Source organism: Gracilinanus agilis, chromosome 1 (genome assembly GCF_016433145.1).
Source record: "Gracilinanus agilis isolate LMUSP501 chromosome 1, AgileGrace, whole genome shotgun sequence".
NCBI lineage: Eukaryota > Metazoa > Chordata > Mammalia > Didelphimorphia > Didelphidae > Gracilinanus > Gracilinanus agilis.
The window spans coordinates 752,594,135-752,609,900 of record NC_058130.1 but is presented as its reverse complement, the minus strand read 5'-3'; the positions used below and the strand labels follow the sequence as shown (position 1 = coordinate 752,609,900).

Below are 15,766 nucleotides of genomic sequence, written 5' to 3'. Positions count from 1 at the left end.
CCCCCCTTGTCCCCTCTGCCCTTCTCCCTGGGAAGCAAGAGCGTCTGCTGAGCATCCCCACATTGCCTCTCCCCTCCTCACCCAGGAGCTCGCTGCGGTCACTGGGAGGGGGCCGACCTCTTCCCGGGGTCAGTTTATCCCTCCCAGATACAGCGACAGAAGGCCAGGCCACTGCTAAGGCCAGCGACACCAGCCTTGGGAACTTGGGGAAATGCCCGGCTGTCCTCTAAGGCCGGAGTTCTTAACCTTTTTTGTATCCTAAACGCTTTGGGAAGTTTGGGGAAGTCTATGGACTTCTCAGAATCCCGTTTGTTTTTTTTTAATGAGAAAAAACAAAATACAAAGGATTGCAAAGGGAAGCAATTATAGCGAAATACAGTTTATCAACAATATTTTTAAAGACGAGTTCCTAAGGCCCAAGTTAAGAACTCCTAATTTAGGGGAACTCCGTGGCTGACCCCGCTGCACCTCGCCCACCAGGCACCAGGGTTTCTGTCACCGCCAGCGACTCCCCTGTGAGGCTGTGAGGCACAGCCATCCTTCCCCCAAGGGGAAGCGAGAAATACAGCAGGGCTCTTTCCAGCCTGTCCTCCCTGCTGAGCTGCCTCGGGCCTGGAGCCCACGAGGACAAAGTCCCCCCCTCGCCCACAAGGCCTGCAGACGGCCTCTCCAGTGTGGTCTCGGCACACTCCTCGGGCTGGCTGGGGAGGAGCCCAGCATCCTGGCCTGGCCTCGGGCACCAAGAATGACCACAAAGAAGGGCGGCCAGAAACCCAAAGTCGGCCCGGCTTAGGCCTAAGGTTGTTGCCAAAAACCTCCGAGGACAGGCAGTGGCCTGGACAGAACAGAGCCATTGGCTCAGCTTGCTTTCATTCATCCTTCCTCCTGGGGAAGGCAGGAAGAGAAGGCTGGGGACAGCTAAGGCCAGGCCGGACCGGATGCTGAGGGTCCTTCCTTCATTCACTCCTTCAGCCCTCCTCATTTCATTCATTCATTCATTCATTCGTTCATTCGTTCGTTCGTTCATTCATTCGTTCATTCGTTCATTCCACAAATACTGGGCGTGTGACCAGTACATCTGTGGCACTTCCGACAGGCTCTGGGCCCAAAAAGGAATCGGGAGGCCTGGGGGGGGGAGGGGGGGGCACCAACCTGTCCGGTTCTCATCGAAGAAGCTCGTCTCCTGCGACACCAGGGAGCGGAAGAGGCAGTTACGGAGACGGATGTTGAGTCTGGCAAAGACGAGCGTAAAAATGCCGCCCCGAATACCTGCGGCAAATGAGCTAATTGCAGATGAGAGATGTTAAAGGAAAAGTGTCCATCCAGCAGCGTGTTTCAGCAAACCCCAATGATGCAGGGGAGTGGGGCCAGGCTAGTTCTCCCACCCCACTCCCCACAGGCCGGGCTGGGAGACCCCATCGGGGCCGAGGAGGCCCGGGGTGCGGCTGGCACCCCCTCCGTCCTTCTTGACTTCCTTGGGTTGCCTCCCTCCCTTAGGAGACTCTCAGAGTTAATTTCAGAATCTGTCCACATGAATCCCAGACCCACAAGGATCCTGGGGATCGCCTGGTCCAAACTGCTTATTTGATGGGACTGAGGCCCAGCCAGGGAAATGATTGACCCAAGGTCACACGGGTATTCAATCAGGGGCAGGGCTGAGCCTGGCACCTGAGCCCCATCTTTGGGAAGGGCATAAGCTAAGCTGGTGGCATTCTGAGACTATAGACTGAGAGCCTGAAAGGGCCTCCCCCACGGGGCCATTTAGTCCAACGTACACGTGTTTACGAAGGACAAAACTGAGGCTCAGAGAGAGTGACGCGTCCAAATTCACCTACTGACAGGAAGGAAGAGGGTGGGCCTTTGAACCCAAGCCCTCCGGCTTCAAGTCCAGCCCCGGTTCATAGGAAATATCCTATTTCTATCTTCCTGGCCCCAAGAAATCCAAGCCGAAGGGGAGGATGTTGAGAGTGGAGTGAGGGAGTAAGGATGGTGGGAGAAGGGAGAAGCAAACTTCTCGGGCACCAAACAACATGAAAGTGGGCCTGCTCTGAGCCCAGCTCGCACCCCATTCTTCCTCCGGGCCCCTTGAGTGAGGCCCCTTTGGCTACCTCCAACAGGAGGCGGGAGCAGAGCCGGCTGGGGTCTCCCTCCCCCGCCGCACCACCGCTTCTGGAGCTGGGACCAGCCTCCGCCTCGCCTGCTAACGGGCCACTATTAAAGACTTCAGGGGCCATTTTCAGAAATAACGGTCTAAGCTACGGCTTCTAATGTACCTCGGACGTCCGGGCCCCTTCTCAGAATGAGATTGTTAAACGCATAAAGTAAAACACATAAAATCAAAAAGGGAAATCCTTGCATTACGGTCATCAAAACATTTTAAAGAAAAAGTTCACGGAATGCAGGTTAAGAGCCCCTGGTCTGAGCTGTGAGCTGCGGGGATTTAGCCTGCTCCCACTGCAATTCCAGTGCCTGGTCCCGTTCGTCCCGTCTCCCACCAGGCCCGTCCTCCAGCAGGGATTCACGTTGGAGTCGCCGCAGATAGCGGGCAGGCGGCGGGCGCTAGGACGGGGCGCGGGGCGGGGCCAGCTACCTGCCGATGGCGAGGAGGCACATGATGACCACGGCCGTGGAGAACTGGTCCATGCTCTTCTGGATGACGATGCCGTCGATGGCCCGGCCAGTGTAGTAGGGGAGGAACGTTTCTCCTGCCGGGAGAGAGGGATGGTCAGACGGGCCCGACCGCCCTCGTGGTGAGCAGGGAGAGGGCCATCCACACGGCCTGGCCTCTGTCCTGCCGGTCATCCAAGCACAGCGGGCACTATCTCTCCCCACTGTCCACGTCTTCATGCGGCCGATGCAAAACCCACCTCAGACACTCCCTAGCTGGGTGACCCTGGGCAAGTCACTTCACTGTCTACGCCTCCGTTTCCTAATCTGAAAAATGAGGGAGCTGAACTTCATGACTGCTACGTTCCCTTCTGGCTCTAAATCCAGGATCTAATTAATTCTCCGTAAAGAAATTCCCTGAGCCAACGCAGACCGGCAACTGTTCTGGGGAAGGCAGTATTAGCTGGGCTAAGTGCTTTCTAAAAGCCTATCAAGGGCCATCTGAATGGCCCAGTGGATGGAGCACCAGGTTCTAGTTTTGAATCTGGGATCAGATCTGTGGAACTCTGGGCAAGTCATTTCACCCTGTTTGCCTCAGTTTCCTCATCTGTAAAATAAGCTGGAGAAGGAAATGGCCAACCACTCCGGTATCTCTGCTAAGAAAAGTCCAAAGGAGGTCACAGAGTTGGACATGACTGAAAAACGACTGAATAGCAACAAATTATTATTATTGCCAGATAGGACAGGATCCCAGATCTCGAGGGAGGAGACCACGTAAGCCATCTAATCCATCCCCTTCATTTGACAGAGGATGAAACGGAGACCCAAGGCTTAAAAGGTATTTGGTTAGCACGAGGCAGGATTTGAACTCAGATCCTCGGAGGCTGAGCCAGTGTCATTCCCACTATGCCCTGCTGTATCTCCCTCTCCGAGTTTCGGTTCTGCCCTCTATAAAACAAAGGGCTGGAGGAGGGAGCCTCTGAAGGCCGTCCCTGCCTCGTCTGAGGGCTGAGGATCGCCTTGGCAGAACCCATTTTATTTGGTTTTTCTCCTAAACCTTTTACTCTCTATCTTCATATCAATTCTAAGGCAGAAGAACGAGGGCTGGGACTGCTGGGGGGCTCAGTGGATGGAGAGCCAGGCCCAGAGATAGGAGGTCCCGAGTTCAAATCTGGCCTCAGTCACTTCCCAGCTGTGTGACCCTGGGCAAGTCCCTTGACCCCCATGGCCTCGCTCTCAGCCTCTTCTGCCTTGGAGGCAGTACGCAGAATTGACTCTGAGATGGAGGGTGAGGTTTAAAAGAAGGAAAGAAAGAAGTGTGAGGGCTGGGCAAAGGGGGATAAGGGACTCGCCTGGGGTCCGCAGTTGGGAAGCGTCGAAGCCAGGACCTCCTGAGCGCAGGCCCAGGGGCAGCTCTAAGCAGGGCGCCGCCTCGCTGCCCCCCGGACCTGGCTTTACGCTCCACCTCGGACCCTTCGGTCAGTGTCCTTAGAGTTGTGAGGAGCTCACCGGGCGGGCCCAGCTCGAAGTACTCTGCAGACCCTAAAGTCGAGAGCAGCTTCGGCTCTTCTCTCCTCTGCTCTGCCTCCTCCCCGCTCCCTTCACAGTGCCTAGGACAGGGCTCGGTCCTCAGGGGGCACCGGCCGGCCTCCGTTCTGGGCGGGCAGTAAAGACGGACGGACGTTCTAGGCCAGGCAGCTCCCGAGGCTTTCCCTCGGCCACTGCTGCCCTCTGCTGGTTCTGCGGCCAGACAACGGCCGGGCCTCCTGGCTCTGGCTCAGGCCGGCCTTGGGCTTTGGCTCAAACCCGAGGCCTTTCAAATAGCCCCTGGGCGGGCCACGGCGCTCCAGCTCTCCCCCAGAGTGGCCGCCCAGAGTGTGAAGGGGACTCCCACGGCGAGATGCAGGGCGCAGGCTCCGCAGGGACGGGGTCTGGCTCAGCCCCTCGGCCTGGGTGACTCTGGGACCCCCGGCCCGGCCTCCAAGGCCCTTCCCAGCACCAGATCTAGGAGCCTGTGGCTGCTAAGCCTGGAGTCGGGGGTCCTGGGCGCAAGGCCCTGCTCAGACGCTAACTTGGTGCGTGACTGTGTGACCCTGGGTAAGTCACTTCCCACCCTGAGCCTCCTCTGAAACAAGGCTATGTCCGAGGGCTCCTCTCACAAGCGGAAGAGGAGGCGCCGTCGCCATCCCGGGCTGCACAGGCTGGGCCTTCCCTCCCTTCCCCAGTGCACCACAGGGCAGAGAATCCAAGTCATTCCTCCTGGCCTTTGGCTTTGGGGAGTCCTCTGGTGCACCCCCTTATTTTTTACAGAGAAGGAAACGGAGGCCCAGCCAGGTCTAGTAACTGGCCTAAAGGGATCCCCCAAAGACACTCCCATAAAGAAGCCCCTCCCTGGAAGCCCCGGCTGCTCCGAGCCGCGCTCCCCTCCCCACGCACACTCGCTTTCTGGCAGCAGGGCGGGGCTCCCAGTGTGGAAACTCCTTCCCCCAAGAAGTGGGTCATTTAGCTTAAGGAATTAGCACTGGGGGCCCGCTGGGGCCAGCGGCCTCCTTCACAAAGGAAAGAAGGAGAAGGCACTGGTGAAGCACTCCCGGCACCTCGCTGAGGCACAGGCTAAGGACAAGACTAGAATCCAGCTCTTACTGTCTGAGCGACCCTCTAGGCAAGTCACTTAGTCCCGCCAAGCCTCAGTTTACTCATCTGTAAAGTGAAGGGGCTGCACTCAATGGCCTCAGAGGTCCTTCCCCCCCAGCTCCAAGTCTGACGATTCTTTAAATCCTTCCCTCGCCTTACCCGCCAGGGCTCGGCCATGGGGGTTCAGTGACTTGTCCAGGGTCACCCAGCTAGGAAGTATCTCAGGTCACATTTAAATCCAAGACCGCCGGTCTCCAGGCCTGACCCTCTCTATCCACTAAGCCACCTTAGCGGCCCTGAAACCAATTACACCCTAACATAATTATCGGAATATCTCCGAAAAAACAAGTTTAGAGACCCCCAAGTTCAGATCCCCAGACAGCTGACGGACAGACCCCCGGCCTCCGATTCTAGCCTTTCCTTGGCTGTGGAACCCTCTGATCAGACCTGAAAGTCGAGGGGCCCCGCTTGGACGCCCCCCAGCCCCAGGCAGCAAGCGTGCTGCCTGGAACAAGCCCACTGTGAGCTCTGCGTGTGAGCTCCGCGCGTGTGCGCTCCGTGTGTGCTCCGTGTGTGCTCTCCGTCTGTGCGCTCTGCATGTGCGCTCCGCGTGTGCTCTCTGTGAACTCCGTCTGTGGACTATGGAAGTGCCAGCTACTCTTCATCCTCTCCCTTGTTTTGACTCCTCGCTCCCAGCTTCCCCCACAGTGCCTAGGACAGGGCTCTGTCCTCGGAGGGGTGCTGCCTGACCGGCCATACTCAATTCAAAGGGCCCGTTTCCTCAGGCCGGCATGACGCCTGCGCAGGCTGATCACCTCCTCTGGCCTGGGCAGTCGGCTGGAGGGCAGGGAGGCTGCTGCCCTCTGCTGGTATTCTGGTGAGGGAACCCCCCAGCCTCCTGGCACTACCCCGGCCCAGGCGGGCACAGGGGGCCCCTCCAGCAGCCTTTGGAATGCCCTCATCGCGGGCAGCAGAGCTCCTCCCTGCCCCGGGCTGGCCACCAGCGGACAGGAATGTGAGGCAGCTTTGGGGGGGCAGAGCTGTGACTGCCCGAGGCCCAAAGAGAGCTCCTTCGTGAGGGACTTGGGGATAAAGGTGGGGGGCACTGGATGAAACTGGAGCCAAGTGTCCAGGCCCATAGAAAAGCCCAGAGAGGAGCTCCCCAGATAATGGGGCACGAAGCTGCCGGGAGCCTTAGAGAGAGGCAGCCGGCTGCAGGCTTTGGAGGGAAATGCTGCCCGGTTGACCTTAGTAGAGTAACTTGACCTTGTGGGGCCTCAGTTTCCTCATCTGTAAAATGAGAAAGTTAGAGCAGATGCCTCAGAGGCCCCTTCCTGCTGGCCTTCTACTCCCTGTGCCAGGCCGGCATTCCCATGCGCGTGGTAGCAGAGAACCGTTACACACCTCATCTATGGAGGACCAGTTTCCAAAGATTTAGGGTTGTTTGGAAGATAATGATCCAGAAGGCACTTTAGGGCTTTTCAGGGCCGCCATTAGGTTCGTTACAAACAGCGCCCTGCAGAGGGCTGAAATCACTGTGGACAAATGGGGGCTTCGTGGCCTCTCCATGTCCCAGCGATGCCCTGAGAGTAGAGTCTGCACAGTAAGTGGGGTCTGCACTGGCAGGGGAAACCGGGCTCTCCCTGAGCTGGCAGAGACAGACATATGGACACACACTCAGAGACAGAGACACAGAGGATGAGCAGCTCCCTCGTTATCCAGATAGGGAAACTGAGGCAAACCAGAGACGTGCCCAAGGAAAGTGACGTGTCCAAGGTCACAGAGGTAGTGAGGGACAGAGCCAGAATTTGAACTGACTCTACAGCCAGGGAGTAGAAGACAAAGCCAAGGACCTACGGTTAAGATGGTGACAAGAATGGTTGTCATAGATCCCAGCTCATGCAAAAACCCAGCAATATCTGGCGTGGGGAAGATTGGGAACTATAAGAGAAGGGGGAGGGGGGCAGAGAGAGAAAAAGAGGGAGGGAAAGAGAAGGAGAGAAGGAGAGAGGGAGGGGGAGAAAGAGAGAACAAAAAGAACTCACTCAGGGTCAGGAAGATCTGGGTTCAAATCCCACTTTCCCCTCAGAGTTCATTACTAGAAAGGCAGAGGGACTCTCCCCCTCTCCACTGTGCCTGATGACATTTTTTCACATCTCTGGCCCCTCTGCCCAGCAGCCCAATGGGAGCATTTCCTCCCTAAGGAGGGGGAGGGGGAGCATACAAGTTTGGGGGAGGTGGGGGCGGGGCCTGGCACTCCATCTCTAAAAGGTTTGCCATCACTGTACTAAGTCAGTGACAAACATTTATGAGCACCTTCTGTATTCTAGGCACCAGGAGCTAGGATTAAAAATGGAGGCAGAAGACAGTCCCGGCTCTCCAAGAGCTCACAGGCTAATGGGGGAGACCCCATGCAGCCAACGGGGTTCAAAGGGCTCCATACAGGATGAATTAGAGCTAATCAGTAGAGAGACGGCTCTAGAATAAAGGGGGATTAGGATTCTGAGGGATTTATGGAAAAGACGCTGCCCACATTCAGAGGAAGGACTGCAGGAGAGGAAACATAAGAAAAGCAACCGCTTGAATACATGGGTTGAGGAGGACATGATGGGGGATGTAGACTCGAAACAACCACTCCAATGCAACTATCAGTAATATGGAAATAAGTCTTGATTGATGACACACGTTAAAACCAGTGGAAATGTGGGTCGGCCAGGGGTGGGGGATGTCAGGGGGTGAAGGGGAAAGTGGGAGCACGAATCATGTAACCATGATAACTTTTCTAAAAAATGAATATTAATAAATGTTAAAAAAAAAAAAAAGAACAATCTAAAGGGGGATTAGGAGGGGCTCCTGACAGAAGCTGGAACTCCGGCTGAGGCTTGCAGGAAGCCAGGAGGCCAGGAGTGGAGATGGGGAAGGAGAGCATTCCAGGCCTGGGGATAGCCAGAGAGATTGCTCAGAATGTAGAGAGCGAGTGCCATGTGCAAGAGCCAGCCAAGAGGCCGGTGTCACTGGATCACAGAGTGTGGAGAGGAGGGAATGGTGTTCAGTCTCGAAAGTGAGGAAGGGGCCTTGAATGCCAAACAGCATTTTCTACTTGATCCTAGAGGCCAAAGGGAGCCACTGGAATTGAATGAATAGGGGGTGGGTGTGATATGATCAGACTTGTGTTTCAGAAGCTCAATTTGGCAGCTAAGGGGAGTAAAGTCTAGGAAGACTGGAAATATGAGAGGGGATTCAGTTATGAAGGGCTTTAAAAGTCATAGAAAGGGAGGGCTAGGTGGTTCAGCGGATAAAGAGCCAGGCCTGCAGTTAGGAGGTTCTGGGTTCAAATCTGACCTTAGAAACTTCTTAACTGTGTGACCCTGGGCAAGTCATTTAACCCCACATACCTAGCTTTTGCTACTCTTCTGTCTTAAAAGTTGTTTCTAAGACAAAAAGGAAGGGTATTTTTAAAAGAAGTCATGGATGGATGGGCATCTTGGTTGACGGACAAAAATGCTTCTTCATTGATTATCTACCAAGTGCTAAATGGATTGGAAGCAGCTTTGGTGGAAGGAGCCCTCATCCTACACTGCAGGAATCAAAGCTCTCTTGAGGACAGTATGCCCACAGAAGACGGCTTTGTTCCCTGAAAGCATGTCAAATAATGGCCATGCCTGGAGGATACAGCCCAGTTTTAGGCATCTGTCCATTTGAGGTGGATGACAGAGTAGCTATGTCTCACTCACTGATACCCCCAAGTGTCATGGTAAGGAGTCACCCCGAAGTGCTACTGATTGGAGTGGTGGCAAGGCCAAGTTAGTCCTAAGGAGAGGATGAGTCCAGTCCTATCACAGACTGGAGAACAGTCAGAACTCTTCTAGGAATGCTCCCCCTTCACTTCTCCTCTTTAGAATCCTTTTGAGTCTCAGTTTCCTTATCTGTAAAATGGGTATAATAATAGCACCTACTTCACAGGGTAGAGCAAGTAAGATAACATACAGGAAGTGCTTTTATAAACCTTGAAGCACTGGAGATGTCAGGTATTATAACAGTCGTCTCTTCCCCATTTTATCCACCTCCTCCTGCAGAAAGTAAGCATCTTAAGGGCAGACACAACTCTTCCTTTCTCTCTGTCTCGCTACTATCCAGCACAGAGCCCAGCATATGGTAAGAACCTAGTTAGTAACTGGATTGGACCATCTACCTCCATAGTTTCCTTTGAAGCACCTTAGGACAGTGGGAAGAGGGCAGGATTTGAAGTCAGAGAAGCTGGGTTCCAAATATGCCTCTGTCCTTTATCCTCCATAAGCCCTGGGAAAAGTCACTTCCCTCACCTATAAAAAGATGGGTTAAGGCCTCTTCTAGTCCTACATCTATGACCCTGTGATCTTTCTATTTTCAGCTCAGATGACACCTCCTCTGAGAGGTCTTTCTGGATTTCTCCAAATTGTTAGTCCTCTCTCTTCCTCCTCAGTTTTACCTTGTATTTCCTTATCTGTGCACAATTGGTATCCCCTATGTATGCTCTTTGAGGGCAGAGGCTGTTTCATTTTTCTGTGTCCCCCAAACCTAACGTAGCTCCAGACACACAGTAGGTAATTAACAAATAATTATTGAATATCTGAATCTGAGATTTATTGATGGTGGTGCAGCCCTTCCTAAATACCTCCTGAAAGGCCTGGACCTTTGTTGGGCCCCATCTCTTGATCACTCTAATAAGACTTTGTTTACCTAACAGGTTCATGGGCTCATGGGTCTAGAGCTCAATGATACCTTAAAGGCCACCTTATCCAAGCTGCCCATTTAAGAAAATGAGGAAACTTGCCCAAGACCAGAAAGTGGGAGAGCTGACATTGGAACCCGACTATCACAGAGCCCCTAAAACACCTGACAAGGACTCCAGAGAGGTGTCACACTCCTCAATGCCAGTCATGTGAACTCTGAACCTACCCTGCCCCCTAGAATCTAGGCACTCCCCAGGAGAGGAGGAATCATTACTTTGTTCTTTGTCTTTGTAATCTCGGCACATAGTAGGTACTTAATAAATGCTTACTGAAACAGTGTAAAGAGAGGTAAGAGCCAAGAGCGTGGCCACCCGCCTCCTCCCGAATTCCTCCAAATGACGGAGGAAATATGCCAGACTGAATCCTGCCTGGGAAACTAAAAAAACAAAGTCACAGTCAGTCATTTTTCTAGCCCAGGTCATCACGGGCAGCCAGACGAAGGTCTGTGGACACTGGGGATGAGGCGTGATCAGAAGCGCTCCGGCCCAAGCTCAGGAAGAAGCTGTCCACTGGTCTCGGGTCCATCCCGGGCGCTGTGATAGGGACATCTGCCGCCTGGCAGCCGTGTCACCCACCGCTGAGTTTGGGGCCTCAGATCCTAGGTTGGCTAGAAGGGGGGGCTCTCGGTGGTGGCCTGAGGAGTGGCTTTAGAAGCAAGCAGGAGCATAACTTGGACCCAGCAGCAGATCAGGGTCTCTGATCCAGCTTCTAGGCCAGTCTGAAGCTTGCACAGGAATAAGCAGAGCAGGAATCCCAGACCCAAGTGGAGTCTACAGTGCTACCACTTTGAAGCAGCAGAGCTTTTTGGCTGGTGGATGGGGCAGAGTCCAGGAGCATCTCCTCTTACTCAGACCCAAATCGGGAAATTACAGAGCTCAAACCAAGGGGCCACAATCAGACTTGGTCCTGGATGAGACCACTTTGGGACCACTTGCAGGTCACCAGCCTGTTATTGCAGTCCTGGAATAATACAACATTTAATACTCAAGAAAGTGGCAATGAGACTAGCCCAGATTTTCTTTTCAAAAGTGCTACATAGGGGGCAGCTAAGCAGCTCAGTGGATAGAGAACCAGGCCTGGAGATGAGAAGTCCTGAGTTCAAATCTGACTTCAGATATATCCTAGCTATATGACCCTGGACAAGTCACTTAACCCCCATTACCTAGCCCTTACTGCTCTTCTGCCTTGGAACCAGCACTTAATATCAATTCTAAGAGAGAAGATGAGAGGTTGGTTTGTTTGTCTTAAGGTGCTTTAGAGCCCAAACCTAACTTCAAGGCTGAAGTTAAGAAGTAGGATGGAAGAATAGGCAAGCAAAAAAATAAAAGAAAAAGAACTCTACCATAATGCACGGTTACAATGACAGAGATGCTCACGACACACACTTAGAAGAAGAAAATCTATGAACAAAACCACAGAAGAAAACACACCTTGGGTTCAAACTCAGATACAGTTAGTTCCTGGAAGAGATGAAGCAGGAGTTTAAAAATATTTTTTGTCAATGAAATTAGAGCACTGGAGGAAAAAATGGAAATAGAAATGAGGATTACAAAAGAAAGAATTAGACAGGAAATTAACAGTGTGGCCCAAGAGGCACAAATTTTGCCTAAGCAACAAACTCCTAGAAAATTAGAATGGAAGAAATCAAAGCCAATGACTCTACGAGAAAACAAGAAATAGTTTTTAAAGTCAGAAAGATGAAAAAAAAAATATATATATATAAGGTATCTTATAGCAAAAACAATTGGCCTAGAAAATGGGTCAAGGAGGAAAAAAAAGAGCCTAGACATTATATATACTTTTTTTTTTTTTTTACAATGACCTTCCATCTTAGAATCAATACTGAGTATTGGTTCCAAGGCAGAAGAGTGGTAAGGGTAGGCAATGGGGGTGAAGTGACTTGCCCAGGGTCACACAGCTAGGGAGTATCTGAGGCCAGATTTGAACCTCCCATCTCTAGGCCTGGCTCTCAATCCACTGAGTCACCCAACTGCCCCGCTAAGACATTATATTTCAAGAAATTTTAAAAGAAAGTTATCCAGACAGTTTTGTCAGTGAGCAAAATGGAGACAGAATCCACCCTAAAATGAAAACTCGGGGCAGCTGGGTAGCTCAGTGGATTGAGAGTCAGGCCTGGAGATGGGAGGTCCTGGGTTCAAATCCGGCCTCAGACACTTCCCAGCTGTGTGACCCTGGGCAAGTCACTTGACCCCCATTGCCCACCCTTACCAATCTTCCACCTAAGAGCCAATACACAGAAGTTAAGGGTTAAAAAAAATAAAATAAAATGAAAACTCCCAGGAACATCATAGCCCAAATCCAGAGCTTCTAGGCCAAAGAAAAAGCACTGCAAGCAGTTAGGAAGAAAGAATTCAAGCACTGAGGATCACACAAGTCACAGATGGGATCACACAACATTCAGAAGTCACCACTAAGAAAGAGTGGGGAATATATTATTTCAAAAGGCAAAGGATATGTGCTTATAGCTAAGAATTTTTTCAGCAAAAGTATGATTTAACAGAGGAGAAAACAGATTTTTAATGAAGTTGAAGACTTCTAAGATTTCCTCATGAAAAGACCAGAGCTGCAGAGAAATTATGAAGTTCAAACACGGGAATCAAGAGAAACATAAAAAGATCAACATGAGGGGGCAGCTGGGTAGCTAAGTGGATTAAGAGCCAGGCCTAGAGATGAGAGGTCCTGGGTTCAAATTTGGCCTCAGACACTTCCTTGCTGTGTGACCCTGGGCAAGTCACTTGACCCCCATTGCCCAGCTCTTACCATTCTTCTGCCTTGGAGCCAATACACAGTATTGATTCTAAGAAGGAAGGTAAGGGCTTTTTTTAAAAATAAAAATAAATAATAAAAAAGATCAACACGAGTGAGTATTCATGAGGGATTAAACAAGGATAAACTGTTTACATTCGAATATGAGTCCCCCTTTATTATCATCTGGGATCATAGAGGAAGTCTAATTAGACACAGGGCCTGAGAGCAATTCTGTTATATCTTGGTAAGCTTAAGAGAAGAATGGAAAGAGAGAGGAAGAGGAATACACTGGAGGATGTGGGAAGGGGAAAGAAGATTGGGGAAATTTATCTCACAATTGTGTGCATTGAAAGTAAATATCTAGTACAAACAAGGAGGAAGATGATGGGGTGGGAAGTGGCTGACGCTGGAACCTTACTCTCATCTGAACTGGTTAAAAGAGAGAAAAATACACACACACACACATAGAGTTGGCTACAAAAATATAGTTCACGACAAGGAAATTGGGGGGTAGGGGACAGCTGGGTAGCTCAGTGGATGGAGAGCCAGGCCTAGAGACAGGAGGTCCTAGGTTCAAACCTGGCCTCAGACATTTCCCAGCTGTGTGACCCTGGGCAGGTCACTTGACCCCCATTGTCTAATCCTTACCACTCTTCTGCCTTGGAACCAATACACAGAATTGAATTTAAGATAGAAAGGGTTAAAAAAAAAAAAGGAAATTAGTGGGGAACGGAGAAAAGAAGGAGAAATTAGAAGGGAAGTATATTAAGGGAGAGATTAATCCTAAGCAAAACAGACTCTAAGGATGTACAGAAATATTTCTAGCAGCTCTTTTTGTAGTGTCCAAGAACTGGAAACTGAGAAGATGCTCATCCACTGAGGAATGACTGAACGAGTTACGGTAGGTGAATGGGATGGAACGTTAATTGTGCTGTAAGAAAGGAGGAAGGCGATGGCTCGGTAAAACCTGGGAAGCCTTGTAGGAACTGATGCCAAGTGAAGCGAGAAGCCCCAGGAGGACGACGTATACACTCCACACTGACAATAACATGGTTAGGACAGACAGCTTTGAAAGGTGAAGCACTCAGACCAGCAGAACGAACAGCCACTCCTCAATGCCTGATAGAGGTGAAGGACTCGGCGCAGAATGAGAAGAAAAAAGTTAAAAGGCCAATTTATTTTGCTCGATTATATGTGTTGGCATTTTCTTCCTGAGTTCAAATCTGACCTCAGATTCTTACTAGTTGTGTGACTGGACAAGTTGTTGAACCCTGTTTGCCTCAGTTTCCTCATCGGTCAAATGAACTAGAGAAGGAAATGGCAAGATATCTCTGCCAAGAAAACCTCAAATGGGGTCATGAAGAGTCGGACACAACTGAAACAACTGAACGACCAAGACATTTTGTTTTTTCTATCTCAATGGGGAGTGGGGGAGAAAGGAAAGAAGATGGATTTTTGCTGATTGAAAAAATAAAATAGAATTAAAAAAAAAAGAAACACTCCAAAGGCAAACATTTAAGAACTCTGATCCTGCCAGGACCCATCCCCCAGGACTGCCGAGGACTCATGACAGAAGCTACCCCATTCCTGGCGGAGGGGGACGTGGGGGTACAAAACAACACTGTCTGCCTGAGTCTTTTGGTCAGAAGGGTTTTACCTTCTCTTCTGGCCGCCCCCAGCCCAGCACCCCCTCTTCTCTCTTACTCACCGAGAGCGGCCACCACCAAGAAGAAGGAGGCGGCCACCAGGAAGGCCAGGTCGGGCTTGGTGTAGGACAGAAGCTTCTGCAGCGTGGCCCCCGACGCCTCCTCCTGCTTCGGCTGTCCCTCTGTGGCGTAGCCCACGCCCTCGCCCGGCGCCCCCGTCTCCAGCGCCCGGTGGCCCGGCTGCACGGTGGACAGCAGCCACCAGAGGAAGAAGGTGGCCGCGATGGAGGCGTAGGTCCAGACAAAGAGGCCCCAGAACCAGGGGTCCCGGATGGGCTTGCGTATCTCGGAGAAGAGGAGCATTTTCACCATGGTGTAAATGCCCACGAAGAGGCACACCAAGGTGATGAAGGTCCAGGAGGCCCGCAGCCGCCGCGGGCCCAGGGCGCTGTTCTTGGCCACGCCGATGGTAGCCCCCAGAAGCAGGCAGCTCCGGTACAGGCAGGCGGCCCAGAGGTCCAGCACCGAGTCGAAGATGTTGAAGTCTCTCAGGTCCTGCAGCACGTCCCGGTCTCGATGACTGAAGGCATAGAGCACCGTGGTGATGCTCACGTCCACGCTCATGAAGGCCCCCGTGACGGCCACGGCCTTCCAGGTCCTCATCCTGCCGAGGAGGGGGCGGGAAGGGGCGAGGAAGGGACCAGATCCTTAGTTCAGAGCAGATGGGCTCATCGCTTCTGGGTGGAAGACATCGGGGTGCCTGGAAGCCAAGAAGTCGTGGTCAGAGGACATTCTTGGGAGAGCCTGGTGGGAGAAGGGGAAAGGTTTCCTGGCTAAATCTCTGGCTCGGCCTTCCTCCGGCTTAGACTGGACGCTCAGGCTGGAGTCGGAGGACCGGACGGCATCTCTGAGGCCATTAAGTCGAAGCCCCTCATTTTACAGAGGGGACCGGATCACAGATGTGAGCCTGGAAGGGACCTCGGAGACAAGGAAGCCCACCCCTGGCATCCAGAGTCAGTCAGCCAGTCAATAAGCCCCCTTAGGGCTTACTAGGCCAGGCAGCCCCGCTAGGAGCTAGGAACACCCCCAAATCCCCCCCTGCCCTAGAGGAGCCCACATTCTAACAACCACATGCACTAGACTAGTCAGTGGGGAGCTGGGCCCAGACAGCCGCTCAGATTATAGATCCAAGCCTGAAGAGACCTCAGAGAAGAGTCTACTCGAACTCCCTCATCTGACGGAGAGGAAACTGAGTCCCAGAGAGGCGGGATCTGCTCAGGGCTGGGCAGGCAGAGAGCAGCAAAGCCAGGCTTTGAACCCAGAGCCTTATAGAGACCA

At 52.2% G+C, this 15,766-nt stretch overlaps 1 protein-coding gene across 4 annotated transcripts in view; it reads right to left on the bottom strand.

The window, feature by feature from the left end:
- Window positions 1-15,091, bottom strand: part of ABCB9 (ATP binding cassette subfamily B member 9) — a 39,132-nt gene extending 24,041 nt beyond the window's left edge. For all 4 annotated transcript variants that reach the window (XM_044658753.1, XM_044658755.1, XM_044658757.1 and 1 more), the window contains exons 1-3: window positions 14,491-15,091; window positions 2,591-2,705; window positions 1,153-1,283 (exon numbers count right to left, since the gene is read on the bottom strand). In XM_044658753.1, coding sequence (XP_044514688.1) covers window positions 1,153-1,283; window positions 2,591-2,705; window positions 14,491-15,091 — 847 coding nt within the window. The remainder of the gene's footprint in view (window positions 1-1,152; window positions 1,284-2,590; window positions 2,706-14,490) is intronic.
- Between the last annotated feature and the right edge of the window lie 675 nt (window positions 15,092-15,766).